The sequence below is a fragment of the Lepus europaeus genome, chromosome 1 (genome assembly GCF_033115175.1).
Source record: "Lepus europaeus isolate LE1 chromosome 1, mLepTim1.pri, whole genome shotgun sequence".
NCBI lineage: Eukaryota > Metazoa > Chordata > Mammalia > Lagomorpha > Leporidae > Lepus > Lepus europaeus.
The window spans coordinates 118752605-118776486 of NC_084827.1; the positions used below are offsets into that span (position 1 = coordinate 118752605).

Below are 23882 nucleotides of genomic sequence, written 5' to 3' on the forward strand. Positions count from 1 at the left end.
TGTCCAAATACTGACAGAGTTTGTGGACTAAAAGGCTTCCATAGCCTAGGTAGCTCATTTCAAGAACCTCAAGTGGTCACTGACATCATACATAAGAGTGTTAATTGTTAACAACAAGAGTCACTATGCACTAACTCCCCATGCAGGACCTCTGTCCTCAATGAGTTGGATTGAGAGTTAACTGTAAAACCGGTTCTGAGTTTTGTGTGTGTGCATGTTTGTGTGTGTATATTTGTGTATGTGTGAAATCCTTACTTAGTATAGAGTTGGTCTTCTGAGTAAAAAGTTAATTGAAAATGAATCTTAATGGAAATGGGACCAGCAAGGGGAGAGGGAGGAGGAGGAGGGGTGGGAGTGTAGGTGGGAGGGCTTATATGGTGGGAAGAATAACTACATTCCTAAAGTTGTACTTAGAAAACTTGCATTCTTTAAAAAATAATTTTAAAAATTTTTTAAAAAAAGAACTAATCCCAATTCTTTCCCAACTATTCAAAACAACTGAAAGGGAGGAAATCCTCCATACTTCTTCTTTGAGACCAACATCACCTTAATTCCACAGCCAGAAAAAGACACTACAAAAATCTTTAACAAAAATCCTCAAAAAAATACTGGCTAATCAAATCCAACCACATATCAAAAAGATCATTCACCCAGAAAAAGTGGGATTTATCCCTGGTATGCAGGGATGGTTTAATACATGCAAATCCATAAATGTGATATCACATTAACAACTTGAAGAATAAAAGCCATATGATTATCTCAACAGATGCAGAAAAAGCACTTGATAAAATATAACATCCTTTCATGATAAAAATCTTAAGCAAAATGCATATAGAAGGAACTCCTCAACACAATCAAAGCAATATATGACAAACACACAGCCAGCATCATAGTGAATGGGGGAAAGCCTGAAGCATTTCCACTAAGATCTGGAATCAAACAAGGATGCTCACTTTTGCCATTGCTATTTAATATAGTTCTGGAAGTTCTGGCCAGAGCTATAGGCAATAAAAGAAATCAGAAGGATATAAATGAGAAAGGAGGAAGTCAAATTATCCCTGTTTGCTGATGACAACCAAAAGACACCACACTAAGAGACTGTTGGAACTCACATGACAGTTTGGTAAAGTTTGCAGGAAATAAAATTAGCATACAAAAATCAATAGCTTTTGTATACACAGACAATGCCATGGCAGAGACAGAACTTGCAAGATCAGTCCAATTCACAATAGCTACAAAAAAATTAAAATATCTTGTAATAAATTTAACTGAGGAGGTAAAAGAGCTCCACAATGAAAATTATAAAACATTAAAGAAAGAAACAGAAGCAGGGACACACAAAATATGGAAAAATCTTCAATGTTTATGGATTGGAAGAATTAATATCATCAAAAAGTTCCTACTACCAAAAGCAAATTTACAGATTCAATGTGATCCCAATCAAAATACCATCAATATTCTTCTCAGATCTAGAAAAAAAGATGATAAAATTCATATGGAAACACAAAAGACCCCGAATAGCTAAAACAATCTTATACAACAAAAACAAAGCCAGAGGCATTACAATGCCAGATTTCAAGGCATACCACAGGGCAGTTAGAATCAAAACAGCTCAGTACTGGAACAGAAGGAAACATGTAGATAAATGGAACAGATTAGAGACACCAAAAATTAATGTACACATCTACAAACCAACTAACCTTTGAGATATGAGCTATAATCAATCCCTGGAGAAGGGACAGTCTCCTGAGCTTGGACATGAAGCTGGGAAACTCAGATCTACATGTACAGAAGTATGAAACAAGACCTCCACCTTACATAAAAAATAAACTCAAAAGGATCTAAATTTACAACCTGACATCATCAAATTACAAGATGAAAACATCTGGGAAAGTCTGCAACACAATGGCATAAGCAAAGACTTCTTGGAAAACACTCCAGAAGCATAGGCAATAAAAACAAAAGTGGACAAATGGGATTACATCAAGCTAAGAAGCTTCGGTACTGCAAAGGAGACACTCAACAATGTGCAGAAGCAACTGACAGAATGGGAGAAAATATTTGCCAACTATGCAACTAATAAAAAGTTAATATCCAGGATATTAATATTCATTAATATAAAGAGTCAAGAAACTCAATAACAACAAAACAAACAATCCAGTTAAGAAATCTGCATAGAACATGAACAGGTTTTTTTTTTTTTTTTCCAAAGGATAAAACTGAAATTTTTCAAAGGATGAAGCTGAAATGGCCAAGCTTTGTGCAGTGACAGTGTTGTAGCCAATGAGGTTTATCCGAGGCGTGATTATTGCTAACTGAAATTTAATGGCCAACAGACACATGAAAAAAATGCTCAGAATCACTAGCCATCAGGGAAATGCAAATTAAAACCACAATGAGGTTTTATCTCATAGCAGTTAGAATGGCTATCATCCAAAAATCTAAACAATCAATGCTGGTGGGGACCTGGGGGAAAGGCGCCCTAAAAAACTGTTCGTGGAAACATAACCTAGTACAGCCATTAGGAAGACAGTATGGAGATTCCTCAGAAATCTGAAAATAGATGTACCATTTGAACCAGCCATCCCAATCCTGGGAATTTACCCTAATGAAATAAAATCAGCATATGAAAGAGTGATCTGGACCCCCATGTTTATTGCAGCTCAATTCACAATAGGTAAAATATGGAATCAACCTATATGTCCATCAACTGATGACTAGACAAAGAAGATGTAGTATACATACACTATGGAATACTACTCAGCGATAAAAAAAAAAATGAAAGCCTGTCTTTTGCAACAAAATGGATTTAACTGGAAGCCATTATGTTTAGTGAAATAAACCAAATCCAAAAAGACTAATATCAAATGTTTTTCTGGTATTTGACAGTTAATATTTTCTCAATTTAATTACCATCAAGTCCTGTCAATCTACTCTTAAATTATGTCTTAAATCTCTTCTTTTCCACAAATCTATTGCTATAACTTAATCTAACACTGGCTCTTTATCTCCTATGTCATTATTGGATGACAATTTGGGCCCTTAAGGTATCAAGCTGTTCCTTTCTTCCTGACTACATGTGGCATAAATGCTTTACTTGAAAAGTACTTTTCCAACCCTGCTCTCATAGCAAATTATTAAAGTTATAATGCACTGTGATTTGTGCCTCCTTGTGGTCGTTTGTATAGAAGATTATTTATTTACATCTGTATTTTCCTTTTAATCAAGAATTAATTGATGGCACCTTGTAGCCTTAGGATGTGTCAAAGTAACTGGCAACAAAGGATGAGCTTAATAAAGATTTACCAAAGGAATCCACTTTGGTTTTGCATTTCAATATTAAGTTTGTAATTACCTTTTAAAAGATTTATATGATATGGTAAGAGAATATTGGTTTCCCAAAGATGTCCACATCTTATTGCCATAACCTGTAAATGTGCTATCTCACATGCAAGAGAAATTAAGATCATACATGGAATTAAGGTTGCCAGTCAAATTTGTGTTGCCTGCTGCACTAAGCATCACAGTCTAGGGGCCAGCGCTGTGGGGCAGTAGGCTAAGCCTCCACCTGTGGGGCCAGCATCCCTTGTTGAGTGCCACTTCATGTCACAGCAGCTCCTCTTCTGATCCATCTCTCTGTTACGGCCTGGTAAAGCATAGAAGATGGCCCAGGCTTGCAGCCATGTGTGAAACCCAGAGGATGCTCTTCGCTCCTGACTTCAGATTGGTTTAGCTCTGGCCATTGAGGCTATTTGGGGAGTGAGACAGCAGATGGAAGACCTTTCTCTCTGTCTGTCTGTAACTCTCTCTCTCAAAAAATTAATAAAATCTAGTGTAGCAGATTTAGCTGCTGCCTACAGTGCTGGCATCCCATTAGGGTGCCAATTCAAGTCCCAGCTGCTCCACTTCCAATCCAGCTCTGTGCTAATGTGCCTGGGAAAGTAGAAGACAGGACAAGTACTTGGGCCCTTGTACTTATGTGGGAGACCTGGAAGAAGCTCCTGGCTCCTGGCTTTGGCCCAGCTCAGCCCTGGCTGTTGTGGCCATTTAGGAAGTGAACCAGTGGGTGGAAAATCTGTCTCCCCTTATCTCTAATTCTGCCTTTCAAATAAATAAATAAATCTTTTAAAAAAACTCAGCTGCGGTAAGAAACAATCGACTTTTATTCTGTTCATAACTAGAAAGTGCAGGGTTATGTACAAAACAAAAGAATATATATAGGTGGTTTCCTTTTTAAAATTATATAGGATGGAGCTGGTGTTGTGATGCAGTGAGTTAAGGTGCTGCCAAAATGCCAGCATCCCATATCAGAGCTCCACTTCTTATCGTTCTTATTGAGTTGCGGTCATTTGAGTAATCTCTCTCTCTCTCTCTCTCTCTCTCTCTCTCTCTCTCTCTGCTTTTCAAATAAATTAAATAAATCTGAAAGAAAAAAAAATTCCTCTGAGGATGCCCTTATCCCAAACTGTAGTGCCAGGTTTGAGTTCTAGCTCCACTTCCAATTACAGCTTCCTGCTACTAATGTGCACTCTGGGAATAGCAGGTGAAGGTTCAAAAGTACTTAGGCCCCTGTCACCACAGGAGAAGCCTGTATTGAGTTCCAGGCTCCTGGCTTTGTCATGGCCCAGCATCAGCTGTTGCAGGCATTGAGAAGTAAACCAGTGGATTAAAGATCTCTGCCCCTCTGTCTCTAGCTGACTGCTTTTTATAGAGGTAAAAAAAAGGTTTTTTAATATTTAAAAAAAAAAAAAAACCTTCCATTTGCCCTCACTCAAGGTACTTCCTATTCACCATCCTTTATTTTCTCTATTTAACACTAATTTATTGTCTTTCTCTCCACACCCCCCATCAGATGAAGTATTTCTTAAATAAACTTTATTTTGGAGTAATTTCAGGTTTTCAGAAAAGTTGCAAAGAGAATATAGTGAGATCCTGTACTTTCACTTATTTTCTCTTAATATTAAATACATTTGTCAAAATTAAGAAATTAATATTTAATACATTATTAACTAAAGCCTGAATGTATTCAGATTTTACCAATTTTTCCACTTACATCACTTTTCTGTTCCAAGATGCCACATTACATTTGGTCATCATGTCTCCTTAGGTTCCTCTGGTCTGTATTAGCTACTTTTCATATCCTCAATAGCTTTGAAGAACATTGTTTGGGTATTTTATTTATGTCCTTCATTTAGAAACTGTCTAATGTTTTTCTCATGGTAAGACTGGGGTTACAGGTTTTGTGTAAGAATTCCCCAGTAATGGCCCTCTTAATGCATTTATCAAAAAAAAAAATCAATAAATCAGAATATAGTGCATAAAAATCAAACTTACTTCTATATAAAAAATCTTGAAAAGAAATTTAATCTGGGGCCAGCACTGTAGCCCAATGGGATGTAGCCCAACCTGTAGTGCCAGCATCCCATTCAGGTGCCAGTTTGAGACCCAGCTGCTCCACTTCCAATCCAGCTCCCTGCTAATGCACCTGGGAAAACAGCAAAAGATGGCCCAAGTGTGTGAGTCCTTGCACCCACGTGGGAGACATGCATGAATCTCTTGACTCCTGGCTTTGGCCTAGCCCCCTGGCCAATGCAGCAATCTGGGGAGTGAACCAGCTGATCGAAGAACTCTCTCTCTCTCTCTGTAATTCTTCCTTTCAAATAAATACACAAAATCTTTAAAAAAGAAAAAAAAAAAGAAAGAAAGAAGTGTAATTTTTTGCCATCCTCAAATATAGATTTCTTTATCCTACAGAATGAATTTGTCCTATTCAGGAATTTATACTAAGGCAAATTCCATTTTTCATCTAATTTCCAACTTTATTATTTTTTAATCTAATAAGGATATAATTTCCCAGTCCATCCATGATTTCTAAAGAACTATAACACCACTATTCAATGTGTATATCTACTTTTTATGCTTACTCTTTTATAGCAAAAAATGACAATGATTTCCTAAGATGAAGCATTCATTGATAAAAATTCCTTGTAAGAAATTATCAGCTGGTGATCAGGATGGTAACCATAGTGAGTGTTGGTGTATGGAAGACTAAATAACAAACTCATACTCTTGCATCTGAGGGAGGAGGAGGTAGAGGCTCAGACTAGGTCTGAGAGAGGAGGGATCTAAGAGTCTGGACTCCTGCCATCAGGGAAGGGGGGCAGGGCTGAGATCTTCCACTCATGAATCTGAGGGTGAAAGCAGCTGAGAGTTTAACTTCTGGTTCTGACAGGAGGAAGGAGCAGAGTGCCCATGCTCCTAGCTCTGAGGGAGTGACAAAAGGGCCTAGGATCCCAGAATCTCAGATATAACCCTGTCAGGTCATAGGAACTCCAACTCCCAGAATCCTCCGAGTGTAATCAACAACCAGTTCTCCAGTCTTTTGCCCCAGTATCTGATGCGGGTTATAGAATCTTGGGCTCCCAGCCATTTGGGAACCTTGGATTATTGGGTGGTGCAAATGGTACCTGAGTTCCGGGTTCTGTGTGCTGGAGAATTTGAAGTTACTTAATGAGCCTTCAGCACAGAGAGACAGTGTTGAGAACTAAAAGGGTGTCAGTGGTGAGGGGAAGAGGATAGGGGCCCAGAAGCTGAGAATCTTATCATGGGACTCTTGACTACTACAGTATTTGCAGCATCTGATATAAGATGCATGTTGGTGTGAATGCTTAGTAAATTATCACCTAAACAAAAAAAAAAAGTTATTTTAAGAAATGATTAGGGCAAAACTATCAAGATCATCAAATGCAAAGAAAAAACTCTGAGAAGCTGTTACAGCCTAAGAAGCCACCTAAGAAGGCACAACAGTTAAATGCAATGTAACAATAGTGATGGGATCCTGGAAAAGTAAAAAGGACATTAGGTAGAAACAAAGAAAATCCAAACTTTGGTTAACAATAGTATATCAAACTTCAACAAATGGACTACACTGTTGTTAAGATGTTAATAGGGGAATCTTTGTATAAGACTATTATCTTTGTATAAGACTATCTAGAAACTCCTTGTACTAGAGCTCTGTAATTTTTCTATAAACTCTAAACCTGTTCTAAAAAATGAAATCTATTAAAAGGTTGCTGGTTAGATAGGTTAACTGCCCAGTAAACATGATACTCCTCTTAGTGGAAATCTAAGCAAATCAATATTATCTTCAAAATTTATAATTACTCTGAGTATAGCAGATATCATTAGCAACCCAGTAACAAAAAAATAAAAGCTGCTTTCACACAATTAATAGTTCTGGCTCAGCAAGAGAACTAGTAAAATAAGGATATCATAATTAGAGACAGATGCTGTGGTGCGGCAGGTTGTAAGGCCTCTGTCTGGGTGACAACATCCCATATCAAAGTGCCTGTTTGAGCGCTTGCTACTCTGCTTCTGATCCAGCTGTCTGCAAATGTGCCCACAAAGCAGAGGATGATGGCTCAAGTACTAGAGCTCCTGCCACCCAGGTGGAAAACCTGGCTCCTGGCTTCAGCCTGGCCCAGCCCAGGTTGCAGCCATTTAGGGAGTGAACCAGCAGACAGAAAATCTAATCTGTGAGCTCACTCTCTCTTTGTCTCTCCCTCTCTCTGTAGCTCTGCCTTTCAAATACCTACATAAACCTTTGTTTGTAAATATGCATTTTTAATCTACTTCTTGAAGATTCTTCATATGTACTTACATCAAAATAAGTTTATCTTTTAATTCCATTTTTCATGAAAAAAGTACTCCCATATGCCTATTTTAATCATATAAACTTATTTTTATCAAAAGAGTAGGTTAAAAAAAAAAGCTAAAATTTCTCTAAGCCAAAACCCTACTTATAGAAAGATGGAGAAGTTTATTTAGTTTATTTAGTATCCATGGCTTTGTGAATATTTATAAAAGGATTTGCTTTTCCAAGTTCCAAATGTAATTCTAACTTTACAAAGCAGGCCACAGTTCTGATGAGCTTGTAAGAATGGTAGTTAAAATTTTTAAAGTAATATATTCTATATTGCAATAAAAGCCTTACAAACTGTAGGAGTCTAGAGAAAAGAACAAAGATGAAAGCCAATGCAAACTCAAATATATTTTTATATGCCAGTCTCGGGACACTTTTATATAACCACTCAAAATAATGATGCTTAAAATTTTACATAATAGTTAATGATATAATACATGGTTTCACTAATAATATAGCAATGCAAACTAAAGAATAGAAAACATTATTATATAGCAGTAATTCAATTTTTCTCATTTCTAAATTATTTTTCTTCCTAAATAAAATATTTAGAAGAAACTTCAAATTTGATAGAAATTATCACTATATACATAAAAATAAATTAAAAATATAAGGATGTTAATCATAATAGATATTCCAAAAAATTATCATTTGAAGGGGAAAAATCTCACAAAATATTGGTGAAATTAGTTCAATTACAAAAACATTAAAAACAATCATGTATTTAATCTCAACAGGTATTTGACATCCTAACATATATTCCCACAAAATACAATTATTGGCATCTACCCCAAGTAATAGCCCAAACTGCCAAATATAAATTAACATAAGAGCATTCTATCTATGTTTTTACACACCACCAACACACTTTAGAACTCACTTGGGTAAATATGGATCTTTCCAACAGGAGCAGCAGTTTCTACAAAGTTATTTACCTTGTCCAGGTCTTGCAGTTACAGATGCTCCAGCAGATGGCGGCTCAAATTCCTGTCAATTATAATAGTGTTATTATAGTGACCTATTACAACATGCAGTTTTATTATAGTAGTGATACTGGAATCTTACCTTTGCTTTCTTTGAGTCTGGATCAAACCTTTCAAGAATTAATTTAGCTGTCTTGTAAGTTTCTTTTTCCATGACTTCTTCAAGCTACAAACAAATTTTTCCATAAATTATCACATTTTAAAACAAACTCTACTTATTTTTATAAGTCCCACTCAAAAAATATTCAAGTACAGGCTTAAAATAAACAGCATATAAATTATCTAGATATAATTAAAGAGTTCCTACATGTAAATAATTAAAATACAGATTCTAAAATGGCTACTAACCTCTAATATGTTACTTGTATTTAACAGCTTTACAGCAAGAAAATACCAAATATTGCTAATTGTTTACATATAATGAGGAGAATAATTACATGCACCAACTTCAATAATGGAATGTGCAAAAATCTATCAGCCATCATTATTGGAAGTTATTAGACATGACAAGCAAATGACAGGCAATTCCTCAGATTTATTTCCTCATAGCACTTAATGCTATTAATTTAAAGAAGGTCGTTAGCCAAGAGCTTTACAAAATAAAATCTCTGTGCCAATTAACTGCTGTCAGCATCGATTTTAGATTATTTATTAACAGAAGCAATTAGCTTGCTGCAAATGTAGGGAAAACTCACTGGCTGGGAGAGCAGCCACGGAATTTTCTCAAATGACTATAAAAACTAAGCCCCCCCCTCGTTTTTTATTTATACTTAAACAACTTTAGAGGAATAAACTAAACACAGAATTTAAGTAAAAATTTTACTGAGTTATAGCCTACACTAGGGACTATAATTAAAACACTTCATTATTATAGCATTGTACTTAAAATATAATCAAGTCACTTTACAACTTAATACAGGGGTTTAATTTAAAAAGTAATCACTAGTAAAGCTTCATATTAGTAGTTATGGTGCAACATCAAAAGAAGCTGAACTTTAGTACAAACAGACATAGTTACGAAAAATAACATATAAGATAAAATCCTCTTGAAAAACTGGAACAGGACCTTTTCCTTCTCAGTGACCTCTGGTAGTCAATTAAATTCATTAAATATCATATTCATTCTATAGGGCATTTATTTTAAAATGCAACCCAGAGCATATTTACTGTGTTAAAAATGTAATTAAAAATATGCTGCCACAAAAGCAGTTAACAGAGTCTTCATTAAAAACTCAACTCAATATTTAAGAAGTTATAAATGTTTAAATGAATGCTCTACTAACCTTGGTTTGTGAACTAAAATATTTTTCAATTATTTCAAAATTATCATAAATTCTCAGAATAAACAAGTTGAATTTTCTGATGTGAAAGAAATACTGCAACACTTTAGAATTGAGAAAAAAATAGAAATGGGCATAAAGGGAGGGTGTCTTAGAATTATACCCAAATCAACATACTCTTTCATGGAACATCAAAGAACCAAATCTCTGATAGCTTACATTAGACATTTGATTTTAGACTAATATTGTGCAACAAAACATTATGTTATGATTGAAATGCTCTGTACAGACATAATAGTAAGCCATTGAGCCAATGTGAGCACTTAAATGTTGCTTGAGTGACTGAGGAACTGAATCTGTAATTTTATTTCATCTTAAATAATGTAAATTTAAATAATCACATAGGGTTAGTGGCTACTGATTTGGACAACACAGCTCTAGACTAAGAGCATTTCAGGTTTAAAAGGCAGATTATATACAACTGTGAGCTTTAAAACAATACCCACACGCAAAACCAGAATAATACTAAATCATATGATTGCAATTCTTTCTAGATGATTCAGTTAGGACTAAAATCATTTTAAAATCCTTTTTAAAAGCACTGAAGGATACAAATCTAATCTCCTTTTCTTTTGCATTACTACTAAGAAAAATGTTTCATGATAGCCGAAATTAACACACCCATACATTTCAAGTGAAATTTTAAATAAACAATATGAACAGTGGAAAGAAAATAAATTTGAAACTTCAAAGTCAGAAAAAAATCTGAGTTCAAAGTACATTTCCATTCTTAAAAAGACCACATGCAAGTCTATGTCTCAGTTTCTCCTCTTGTTAAGATATATTAATACTTTCTTCAAAGCACTGTTGTGCAATTTAAGTAATGTAGGAGGAAAGAGTCTACAGCAGTCCCTAACACAAACATAAATTTCAGTGACACTTCAACTATTCAGTATGAGTCTAAAACAAGCAGTTTTTCTAAATACCCAACATATTAACCTCAGAGTTCAAGAAAGGGAAAATGGAATTCTTGGGAATTTCCTAAGTCATAAGCATTGAATATTCGGTAGTATTTTTCAAAATATAATATTTTAAATTAGTAACATGACAGTGAATCATTTTTGGGAAATGATTATACTAAAAGTTTCAGGGGCTTTTTTATTTTAAAAGATAGAATATGTGGTTGATTATTGTTAATCAAGATTATTGCAATAAGATTATATACTTCAACAGCATAAAAATTATTTCTAAGTGATAGAGCCATTTCACCACAGAAAATATTAAAAGGGAATCCTAACAAAATTAATGTCAAGAAAATCTTTTAAATTTTGAAAGATAATTCTATGCATATTTAATATTAAAATTTCAGAACATTTTAAGAAGCATTAATTTCCCTATCCAATATTAATCTTTAGTTTATGACAAATATTCCAGATACAGAAAGTTTCTTTCATTTTGCACTGATTTTGGTCAAATCAGGAGTGCAACCAAAAATGTCTTCAATACAAAGCATTACGGAACATGGAACATTACACAAACTCATCCTTTAATAATGATGAAAATATTGTTTGCTTACTATGATTTTGATTTTTGCTGTTGAAATTGATAATGTTTTTACTAATTAAGATTTTATATCATTTTTGGATTTCCTATAGAAGTAATTCACAATAGTCATATCTTTCCCTATACTCTAGCATATCATTAATATTCAAACATGAGAAAACACCAGCAAATATTATTGGGTAATATAAAAATATAACACTTGAAACTTCTAGGGATGTAAACAGAATTACAGAGAATCACATGTTGAAAATGCCAATTTGTAGATTTCTTTGGCTTCCAAAACCTATTTCATGGAATATCATTCATAGGAATTTTTTAAAGTATGTTATGCATTTGTACATGCATTTATTAATATTTATTTGCAAATACTACTCACAATTAATAAGATCCAAGGTCATAAAAGCACCTTTACAAAATTGCCACAAAAACCACCAAACCGATTAGCTTGTGGGACTTCTCTACATGTTCCTGTCCTGTTTTGTTTTTTTTCTGTCCTGTTCTTAGAAATTAACCTACAACATTAAACTGCAGCTCAGCATGTCAGTATTTCTTGCTGTGCTTTCAATTGACATTAGTGCATCCCTTTGAACCAGTAACATCATTAGTTGATTGTTAAGCTTTAACTCTCAAAGAACTCTATTTTCCTACATGTTTCCAATTTCTTAAATGATTTTTCTCTGAATTCAGAAGAACATAAATTTCCTAAGGAAATGCCAGAAAGAAATTATCACATAAAAACACTATTCTGGGGCCTGCGCTGAGGCGTAGTGGGTAAAGTTGCAGCCTGCAGTGTCGGCATCCTATATTGGCACCGGTTCTAGTCTAAGCTACTCCACTTCTAATCCAGCTCTCTGCTGTGGCCTGGGAAAGCAGTAGAAAATGGCCCAATTCCTTGAGCTCCTGCAACTGAATGAGAGACCCAGAAGAAGCTCCTGGCTCCTGGCTTTGGATTGGCACAGCTCCAGCCATTGTGGCCATCTCCAGAGTGAACAGTAGATGGATGGAAGACCTCTCTTTCTCTCTGCTTCTTCCTCTCCTTCTCTGTAACTCTGCCTTTCAAATAAAATAAATAAATCTTAAAAAAAAAAAACCACTACTCACTACTCTGGAAAAGTACTTTCATGAAGCCACTAAAATAAGTAATCTTGACTCATGTGTTTTGAGGGACCTCGATTTTGAACTGTTTTGAAGGAATGATGATAGATGCAGAGGGAATAACTATTGCACAAATTTTTCTATGATTAAAAAACTACTTTTTAAGATTTATTTTTTAAAACACAAAAAAGAATAGCAAAATGTATACATGAAGAAGGGAATTTTTTAGACAACTAAAGAATAATATCTACCTTTATTTTAATAAATTAGATACTTAATATCAAGCTCTTAAAATTTAAAACACTGTTAAAATGCTACCATTAGCTTCTTACTCAATAGATAAGTCATATTTATCACAACAAATTACACTATTATAAATTTCTAATCACAACACAAATCTACTTAGATTAAAGATGCATCCCTAAGGAAACTGTCTATATAAAATATTAAGTAGTAAATATAACAAAATTTTGCTAATGAAAGAGAAGGATTGAAACTTTGATTATTTTTTATTTATAAAGTTACTTTTTCTGTAAGCATTTCAACAATAAGAGCATTTTTTAAACTATAAAGCAGTTTTAAACTTAAATACCAACAAAATGTTTTATGTTTACTCATTTTTTCCTTAAAAATGTGTCATTCTTTGCATCTCACTAATAGCACTGTGCTCCAAAGTGTAAAGCTACTCAAGGCTTGAGCCATAAACATTAGAAACTAGCTCCCAGAAGCAACAGTATCATAACCAACTACAACCAAGCCAATACAAAGTGTTATTTTTCAATTAACAATGTGAGATACAACCAATTCATTTTTCTTTAATCACACTGCAAAAGAAATGCCATACTGAACTATTCTGTAATATTGATGCCTCATGAACCATTTAGACAGAGCTATTGAACGCTGAACTAAATTTCTCAACTTATACTTTATGAAGCATCTTTTATGTTGGGATTCTTTCGAGGAGTATTAAAGAAGTAGAAAATAGTCTGGCTTGCACTGTGACAGAATTTTCTAAATCTGTTGTGTTACTCCATGAAGATTTATCCCAATCACTTGCTCTTCAAGATTCTGTTTTCTGGGGTGGGCATTTGCCTCAGCTGCTAAGATGCTGCGTGGGCCACCCAAATCCAATATTGGTGTGCCTGGGTTTCAGTCCCAGCTCCACTTCACATTTCAGCTTCTTGCTAATGAGCACCCTGGGGAGAAGCAGGTGATGGCTCGAGAACTTTGGTCCCTGTCACCAACATGAGAAATTGGAACTGAATTCCAGGCTCCTGGTTTTGGCCTGGTCCAGCCCTGGCTATTGCAGGTGTGAACAAAGACAGAAGATCTCTCTCCATCTGTTTCTATGCCTCTGTCTTTCAGATAAATAAAAATAAATTTTTAAAAATAAAATGTACAATTCAATAATTTTTTAAAAGATTCTGTTTTCTAATCATGTGATGCCACTAACACTGGTCTAATTTTAATCATTTAGAATTTGTTTTTTCTAGTTTTTTGTTGTGGTTTTGGTTTTTCTTTTTTTTGTCTTCCTTGTCTTTTATAAAACAATCCCACCTTATATTCACTGGGAACATTCCAAGACCCTTAGTGGATGTCTGAAACTGTGAATATAACTGAATAAAAGCAAGTATATACTATGTATTTTTCTATATACAAAAGTACTTCAAAAGTTTGCAGAAAATGGAATCAGACGTTTATTTTGTGCAAAAAAATTGAAATCCATGCATACACAGGGACTTCAAAAGGTTTGCTGATATGTACATTATGAAGAAATTATGCATGGATTTCAAAATTTTGCACCAAAAATTTTCAAAGCCTTTGTGAAGCACTCTCTCGTATGTAAGTATCTATCATAGTTTAATTTACAAATCAAAGTAGGAAAGTAATAACACTAATAAAATAAAATAATTATAACAATATCCTGAAGTAAAGATTTAAAACGTATTATTATTTATTTCTGGAATTTTCCATTTCTATTTCTGGACCACCACTGACAATGAGTAACTAAAATCATGAAAAGCAAAACCACAGATAAGATAGCATTACTGTAATTTAATCAATATTAATCCATTTTGGTTGGATCAGGATATAGCTGATCACAAATGGGTCTTTTTTTATCTTATCAGCAAACCAAACCAATCATATGACAACTTCTATAATACTCAAACTATCAGTATCTTCTGGCTTTGAATTTCTGAACTTGTAAAACATAGAGAATGGCAAAACATACAAAATATAATGAGCATATTCTGTTTCAACTGAGGACAATCAAAATAGCCATGCTATTTTGAAAAATACCTCATAAAACACTGAAGAAATAACAAACAGATAAGGAAAATTTTTAGAATTAAAGTAAACTTACTTTTCAAGTACTTTACATCCTCAAAACTATTGTCTTTTATTACTGATTCACGGAACAATTTTTAACATTTATCTTAACCTTTATAATTTCTATTAATTTCATACATAATTATTGCTCATTATATTCTAGACTAAAATACATTGAATTGATCAATTTGACTTGATTAAATTCCACTGAGTAAATTTCCATGTAGCATGATGATACTATAAACAATTATATATATTATATATATAATATACACATATTTTTGAGATTTACTTATTTATTTGAAGGGCAGTGTTACAGAGGAAGGGAGACAGAAAGAAGGATCTGTCTTTCTTTCAGACCAGGCCAAAGTCAGAAGTCTGGATCTCTATCCAGGTCTCCCACATGGGTGGCAATGGCCCAAGCATTTGGGCCTTCTTTTTAGCATCTTTTGGAAGTGCAGCAGCTGGGACTCTAACCAGCACTGATATGGGATGCTGGCATCTCAAGCAGTGGCTTAACCTGCTGGGCCACAACACCAGCCCCAGCAATGATCGTCTTCACACTTCTAAAATTATCACATTAAAAAATGAGATCTTTAAAAAGTTCATGGAAAATGTATATTATAAAAAATTATACATGAAATTCAAAATTTTTGTACCAAATTTATCTGTTAATTCCATTTTTCTAAGAACTTTTTGAGGCACCTCTGTATGTAAATCCAAGCCATACATCAAGTTCAATTCTCATTAGAGACCACTGTTAACATGAATCTTCAAAAAGTTCAGGGAAAGGAAGTCACCATTTTGACACAGAGCCAGTTTGAGATCCAGCTACTCCATTTGCAATCCGGCTTCCTGTTAATGTGCCTGGGAAGATCTTGGATTATGGCCCAAGTGTTTGAGCCCCTGCCACTCATGTGAGAGACACGGATGGAATTCATGGCTCCTGGATTCAGCCTGGTTCACACTTGGCTGTTGTGGCCATTTGGAGAATAAACCAACAGATAAAAGATCTCTATTTAGCCCTCTCTCTGATGCTTTCAAATAATTTTTTTAAAGTTCATGAAAAGTACTCATTTTGAAAAAATTACATACAGATTTCAGATTTTTAAAAATTTGTTATCAATTATTTGCAAAGCAGAAAGAGACTGAGACAGACAGCTGGAGATTTTTCATCCACTGGTTCACTCCCCAAAAGCCTACAACAGCCAAAGATGGGGCGGAGTAAAAGCCAGGAATCTGGCAGTCCATCCAGTCTCCACATGGGTGTCAGAGACCCAAGTACTTCTTCACCTGCTGCCTTCCAGTGCGCGCATCAGCAGGAAACTAGATGAGAAGTAAAGTAGCTGGGACACAATCCAGGCATTGCCATATGGGATACAAGTTACTCAAGTAGCAGCTTAACCACTGCACCAAACATCTGCCCAGATTTTAAAATTTTATGCACTAAAACAAATATCTTTTAATTCCATTTTCCACAAACCTTTTAAAGTACCCTCATATATCAACCTCTGAATACCCAGGGCCCTGCCTCTCTAACTGTACTTGGCCCTTTTCCCATACATCCAAGGGATGCTTTTAACTGGCTCCATAATAGATATTCATGGGCTGGCACTGTGGTTCAGTGGGTTAAAGGCCAGCCTGCATCACCGGCATCCCATATGGGTGCCAGCTCAAGACCTGGCTGCTCCACTTACAATCCAGCTCTCTGCTTTGGCCTAGGAAAGCAACAGAAGATGGCCCAAGTCCTTGGGCTCTGGCACCTGCATGGGAGACCTGGAAGAAGCTCCTGGCTCCTGATCAGACCAGCTCAGGCCATTGCAGCCATTTAAAGAGTAAACCAGTAGATGGAAGAGTTCTCTCTCTCTCTCTCTCTCTCTCTCTCTCTGCCTCTGCCTCTCTGTAACTCTGCCTTTCAAATAAATAAATTAAAAAAAAACTTCCATCTGCCAGTTCAGCCCCCAAATGCCCACAATAGCCAGGGTTGGCCAAGCTGACACCAGGAGCCTGGAACTCAATCCAGGTCTGCCATGTGGGTGGCTAGGAACCAAGTACTTCAGCCATCATCTGCTGCCTCCTAGGAGGTGCATCAGCAAGACTGGAATGGACAGCAAAGCCAGTACTCAAATCCAGATACTCAAATCCAGGATGCAGGTACCACATGCAACAGTTCAACTGCCACACCAAATGCCCACCCCTTCTGGGATACTTTTTAAAGAGTGTAATCTTTTGCTAATCACAGTTTTTGTTTTCTTTTTTAAGATTTAGTTATTTGAAAGGCAAAGTGACAGAGAGAAAGAGAGGAAGAGAGACAGGGATAGAGACAAGGAGAAAGAGATCCTCCACCCACTGGTTTACTCCCCAAATGGGCACAACAACCAGGGTTGGGCCAGAATGAAGCTGGTAACCACGTGGGGCCCAAGTACTTAAGCCATCATCTGCAACCTTCTCAGGCATATTAGCAGGAAGCTGCATCAGAAGCAGAGCAGCCAGAAGTCAAACTGGCACTCTGATATGTGATGTAAGCATCACAAGCACTGGCTTAATCCATTGCACCACAATGTTGGCTCTGTTGATTGTGTTTTTAATGAAATCTGTTCTTGAAAAACAAAAGGAACAAAAGGGGAGTGAGGAGAGACCAAAGGGGAAAAAATGCTCTGTTTTGCTCTTCTCCCTTCTTCAGTCTTTTAATGCTGTATCTGACTCTTACAATCAATATTCTTGATTTCTTCTCTTGGGCTTTACATTGTCAAGAAAATATGAGAACTATGTAGAACCTATGTAGAGGTTTGGTCCTTTTATGGCTCTACTAAATAATTTAGGCACCTACCTTTTTACTTTCTCTTTGCCTCATTCAGTCCTCCAATATGGTTCATCATCTTCCACATGACACAAATTCTCAGAATCTCAAAAGTCCATCTAAACTACTCTTTTCTGTCAATCATTAAGTAGAAAAAGTATTCAAAACTTAACTTCACCATTAAAATGCTACCTAAAAGCACACTTGTTCCTTGGAGAATCAGCAAATTATAACATATAAACAATAATTATTCAGTTCTTAATTTACTTTATATAAATTAACTTTAAACATTAACTTACTATTTTTTTCTTCTGGGATTTTAAATCATCCAATGCTTCATCTAGAAAATAAGATTTAAATCAAAGCTAAATCAGATACTAATAAATTTAAATACATGAAAAAAATCATGCCAAAGGATACACAATAAGCAAATGCAAGAAAACGTGCTCATTTGACGATTTCTCTAAATCTTAAGTGATGTGTACAGACAAAATTTATCTCAATCTTACCCATACATGATTCGTATTTCTGCTGTTTTTATATGACAAGCCATTCAGAAAAAAAAATGAACTTTATATAGCATAAAAATGAACTTTATATAGCATTTTTAAATTTCTAAATTTAAAAAGATATATCTTTTAAAATGTTTTGGAAAAATTCCTTTGTATTATTTCTCTTTCCTTTCAACACCTCACCCACATTCTTTTACAAAGTTCATATCCAATCCTTTATATATTGGTAATAAAAATCTTCTGCTTTTTTTTTAACCTAGATACATTTTATTTAAGGTATACAAACTTTATGCATTTCATAAATACAAATTTAGAAACATAGTGATTCTTCCAACCCTACACACACTCCTACCCTTCTTCTCCTCCTTCTTCTTCCTTCCCACTCTTATTTTTTACAAATATCTATTTTCGATTAATATAAGGAAAGAAATACATAATATGTTTTATTAAATTAGTCAACTCTCAAAATATTAAGCACTAATAAAGAAGTTCTTTTGAAAATCAATAAGAGGTCTTCAAAAAGTTCACGGAAATAGGTATCACAAAGAACAATGCATGGATTTCAAAAATTTTCACACCAAAATAAACTCATCATCTAATTGCATTTTTCTAGCAACTTTTTGAGTATCCTTGTATTTCTAGAGGACTGGAAAACCTATTAAATTTACGAAGCAGACACTGACCATTCATAAATCATATTCTTTGAACTGACTCTCAGGAACCAATTCATGCTAACCTAAGTAAGCAGTGAAGTGTTTATATGTTTAATTTTGAAATAATTAAAATCCCTTTTCAAGACCTTCCTCAGATTTAACAATATGACAGTACTTCAAAGTTTGTATAAAACTAGAACTAAAAGTTAATTTTGGTGCAAAGCAATTTTGAAACCCAAGCATAGTTGTTTTCATAATATGCATTTCCTTGAACTCTTTAAAGATTTCTCACATTTAACTAGTGCAAATTGGAATACAATTCCATATGAAAAAGAGTTGCAACTCGATTAAACATTTTATCCAATGGAAGTAATTCTTATTATTTAAATTCTTAAACAGTATTATCACTTCTTCATTGATATTCTAGGCAATAAATACCTGAGTACCCAATTCAAAGTATTTTATCTATATAAACGTCAAAAAACACCAACATGCAAAAATAATTTTATAATAATTTTTTAAAAAAATATGTTGTAGTCTTTCATGTGCCAGCAGATTTATTGCTAATGGGGCTGAGGAAGCAGAAGGAATCTGTTGACATCTTTAAAGAGGTTAGATAAGATAAAGCCAAACATCTACTCTCTAATATAGAAATAAGCAAATTTTTTCTGTAAAGGATTAGCTGATAAATATTTTAGGCTTTATGGGCAAAAAGGCACAATTGAGTCTACACTTTTAAAGGAAAAGATAAAAAAAAATGCCACAAACCTTTAATTGACAAATAATAACACTTGGATTCAATTTTTTTGTAAAATAAGTCAACCAATGAACTGAATGGAATTTGGGAGAAGGGGGATAATCATCCACTTAATTGAAGATCAGAGTTACGTTCTCTATCATCAAAATTGATTATAACTGTTAATCCCTTAATGATAATCTGTAATGAGATTTTATACATTTGATTTTTGAAAACCATCTTTTCACACAGATAGGTACTACCAAATACTGACATCAATTCATGGGTATATAATTTTCATTTGAGCATATTCATTGTTTGGAAGGCATTTACAAAATTGTATTAGATTTTTCTCTTGATATTTGCCTTTTAGTATGTCATTACATGGCAAATTAATCACTTCCAATTGAATATTAGTGGAAGTTCCTCAATCATACAGTTTAATGGCTTAGAAATATGGAAATCTCCTTTGCACTTGCACTGAGGTCTAGAAAATGACACTGGAACTGCAGTTTGAGCTAAGATCATACATCTGTCATAAATTCGTATGGGAACTGAGATCCTGCTTCCTGTTTTAATTTTTCATAGCACTTTTTTTAAAAAATTATTTTTCATCATTACAGTGTTAGCTGTTTTCTAAATGACTTTATATAGTCTAAGTTTTGCATGTATGCATTATTTTGCCTTGTGATCCTAGGTTGAATTCATTAAACTGTTACCAAGTCAGCAGTAAAGCTAGCTTCCAAATCTACTCTTAGTGGCTGAAGGTGGCTCTAATCATTCAGAAATAGTTTAATTTGGATTCTGAGATCACAATAAAACATTGTTATCACTGCTATGCCATCAAACTGCTGTGATGTAGGGCAAGTCAAGATATTCAGCTTCTGACAAAAGTTCACGTAAGTGACAATGATTAAGTCCATGAGAACAAATGAAGTTCCCCTTGACACTACAGGTTCAATAGCACAACGATAGATTTAATTACACTCTGCAAAGTATCTGCTGTTGAATAATATAATAAATAATCAATCATAGGATTTAAATACCTTACAGTTTCACCAGCTCAGTGTTTATATATTTTTATAAGTTATATAACACATCTTAGCAGATTCCACTTCAGGTTGTACTGAATTAGTGCTTTCTTAACTTCTATGAAAATATTCTCACCTAAAATTATTCCACACAGACAACTAATTATAAAGGCTAATTCTTCAGTCCCTTCAAGCTTGGAGCTGATTCCTCAAACAAACCACAAATAAGCCATTATCAGTACTATCTGTCAACTCATCAAGAGCTAAGGAAAAATATGTAAACTTATTTGCCCTTTTTAAAATTGACTATCCACTTTTTTGCTCCCAATTTTCTCAATTCTTCAAGCAACTCTTCTCTTGCTGAAAGACTACAAGTCTTAAACATGTATCAGAACATATTTCTTCTGCTAATGCAATCAAACACAATTTAAGTAACTCACCATTGGTAAATGGCTTTCACTGCTTCACAAATAAGCCACTTAGAAACTTACTTTGACTGAAGCCCCATTTTCATTTTTTATTTTTCTGAAGAAATTCTGCAATGATGAGATATTCCATTTTAAATTTTCTAATTTTTAATGACCATTACTTGTCTTTGAATTGGGAATATCATGAGTAAATCATATGATAATATCAATATATATTGCATTCTTTTGGCACAGTTGGAATGTCACTACATAATAAATCCAATGCTTTGCATTTTGATAACAAAATTGGTCGACTCCATTGTGCCCTAAAAATGCAACATTCAAAACTCACTTTTCTCTCTTCTTGTTTTATATGATAGTTATGCAGTGCTTATAAAATGAATAAAATTGTCACAGCATAACAATAAGTGGCAGTTAAAATGCTGTCGAGTTATAACTGCATTTTGTGAGTTGTCATGCAACAGTCTGAAATGATGCAATGTGACCTGTTCTATAAAAACAATCTGAAGTGATGAGAGTACCACATATAGTCTGTCACAATTACTCAACTCTGCCACTGTAAAATGAAAACAGTTATAGACAATACATAAATGAATGGACACTGGTTATCTGCCAATAAAAACTAAAATTTGGATGTCACGTTACTTAACATAACACAAAATAAGATTTCTTTGCCATTCTTACGTCATAAGCTATATAAAGTGGTGGGCAAGACTTGGCTACAGGGTATAAATTGTCAACTGCTACTTTTATCTACTCTGGGTCCACCTCTTAAACTAAACTAGAAAACTAAAATTAATAAAGGACATGACCAATAACCAGATTAAAAAAAATCATGTAGGGGCCGGTGCTGTGGCGTAGTGGGTTAACACCCTGGCCTGAAGCGCCGGCGTCCCATATGGGTGCCGGTTTGAGACCCGGCTGCTCCACTTCTGATCCAGCTCTCTGCCATGGCCTGGGAAAGCAGTAGAAGATGGCCCAAATCCTTGGGCCTCTGCACCCACATGGGAGACCCAGAAGAAGCTCCTGGCTTTGGATCAGCACAGCTCTGGTTGTTGCAGCCAACTGGGGAGTGAACCATTGAATGAAGACTTCTCTCTCTCTCTCTGCCTCTCCTCTCTCTGTGTAACTCTGACTTTCAAATAAATAAATAAATCTTCAAAAAAAAATCATGTACCTAATTTTAAACTTTAAAAATGTATAAGACTGCAAGACAATCTTTTATAAAGCCTATCTTAAATCTATGTGAAATACCTATTCAAATGAATTAGTAATATTTTAATAAAAAAGGCCCTGAAATAATCTTAAAGTAAAAAAAAAATCTTTGCATGTAACAGGTACATGCAGATTTACCTGTTTATAAATTAAAATATTCACAAACTTGATTACCTTAAAGAAGTATTCCTGAGGATTCTTTCAAAATGGTATTTTTATATCTTTCCCTATTTTGTGACTCTTTGAAGTCAGAATGAATATTTACTTTAAACTTCATCACTTCCCAGCCTTTTGGCTAAGATCGAGTGTTTTAAACTTCATCCTGTTTCTCCTATTATCTACTATATTACCAGTTCACTGAAAATAATACCATGAGCTTAATTTCTTTAACCTGGTAAGTATCATTGTTTTTAAAAACCACAGCAAATATCAAATTTAATGGTAAAATATTAAAAGCATTTCCACTGAAAGAAGGAACTAAACAAGGATACCTGCTATTTCCACTTCAAGCCAATATTGTAATAGGCCCCAACAAATTTAAGACAAGTGAATAAAAAAGATTAGAAAAAAAGAATCAGGGGCCAGAGTTGTGGCATAGTGGGTTAAACCACTGCCTACAACGTCAGCACCCCACATGGGTGCCAGTTTGCATCCTGACAGCTCCACTTCCGATCCAGCTCTCTACTAATGACCTGGGAAAGCAGCAGAGGATGGTCCAAGTTCTTGGGTCCCTGCCACCCAACGTGGAAGAGCCAGATCCAGCCCTGACCATTGCAGACAACTGTGGTGTTAACCAGCAAACGGAAGATCTCCCTCTCCCTCTCCCTCTCCCTCCCTCTCTCCCTCTCCCTCTCTTTCCACTCTCTCTCTCCTCCCCAACTCTGACTTTCAGATAAGCAAATTAAAAAAAAAATCAGTACCATCAGCTCATATTTGTAAAAAACCTAGCAATTTTATATGATTTCAAATATAATTATTTTAAGTGTTTGCCAAAGCAAACATTTCTGTTCCCATTTCATAAATTAAGAGAATTTGTATGTAGGACAAAAAGATGGTTAGAATAGCTAGAGAAAAAGTGAAAAAAAGGTCAGTGGGAGAATATGAAGTCAGAGAAATGGGTGTAAATCAAACAGTTAGGATAAGGTTACAGACTTTTATTCTAGTTGCAATAGGAAGCAATTAGAGAATTTTAAACAAAAAGACACAAGGTCTGATTTATACCTTAATAGCACATTAGTAATCCACCGCAGCAGTACAAGCAAGAGCTGAAAATTATTTAAGTTAGAACTACAATAGCAGGGAAGGTCAGAATTGGTCATATTCAAGATAATTTTTGAGCTAAAGATGATAAGACTTGGGGCCGGCGCCATGGCTCACTCTGCCTGCAGCACCAGCACCCCATATGGGCACCGGGTTCTAGTCCCAGTTGCCCTTCTTCCAGCCCAGCTCTCTGCTGTGGCCCAGGAAGGCAGTGGAGGACAGCCCAAGTGCTTGGGCCCTGCAGCCGCATGGGAGACCAGGAGAAGCACCTGGCTCCTGGCTTTGAACTGGCA

At 34.9% G+C, this 23882-nt stretch overlaps 1 protein-coding gene and 1 pseudogene across 4 annotated transcripts in view; one reads left to right on the forward strand and one right to left on the reverse strand.

Moving 5' to 3' along the window:
- LNPK (lunapark, ER junction formation factor) overlaps positions 1-23882 on the reverse strand; it is a 100086-nt gene that overhangs the window by 43892 nt on the left and 32312 nt on the right. For all 4 annotated transcript variants that reach the window (XM_062188179.1, XM_062188205.1, XM_062188186.1 and 1 more), the window contains 3 exons: positions 18054-18094; positions 8768-8851; positions 8638-8689 (listed from right to left, as the gene is read on the reverse strand). In XM_062188179.1, coding sequence (XP_062044163.1) covers positions 8638-8689; positions 8768-8851; positions 18054-18094 — 177 coding nt within the window. The remainder of the gene's footprint in view (positions 1-8637; positions 8690-8767; positions 8852-18053; positions 18095-23882) is intronic.
- LOC133768381 (U4 spliceosomal RNA) lies at positions 2255-2340 on the forward strand (annotated as a pseudogene).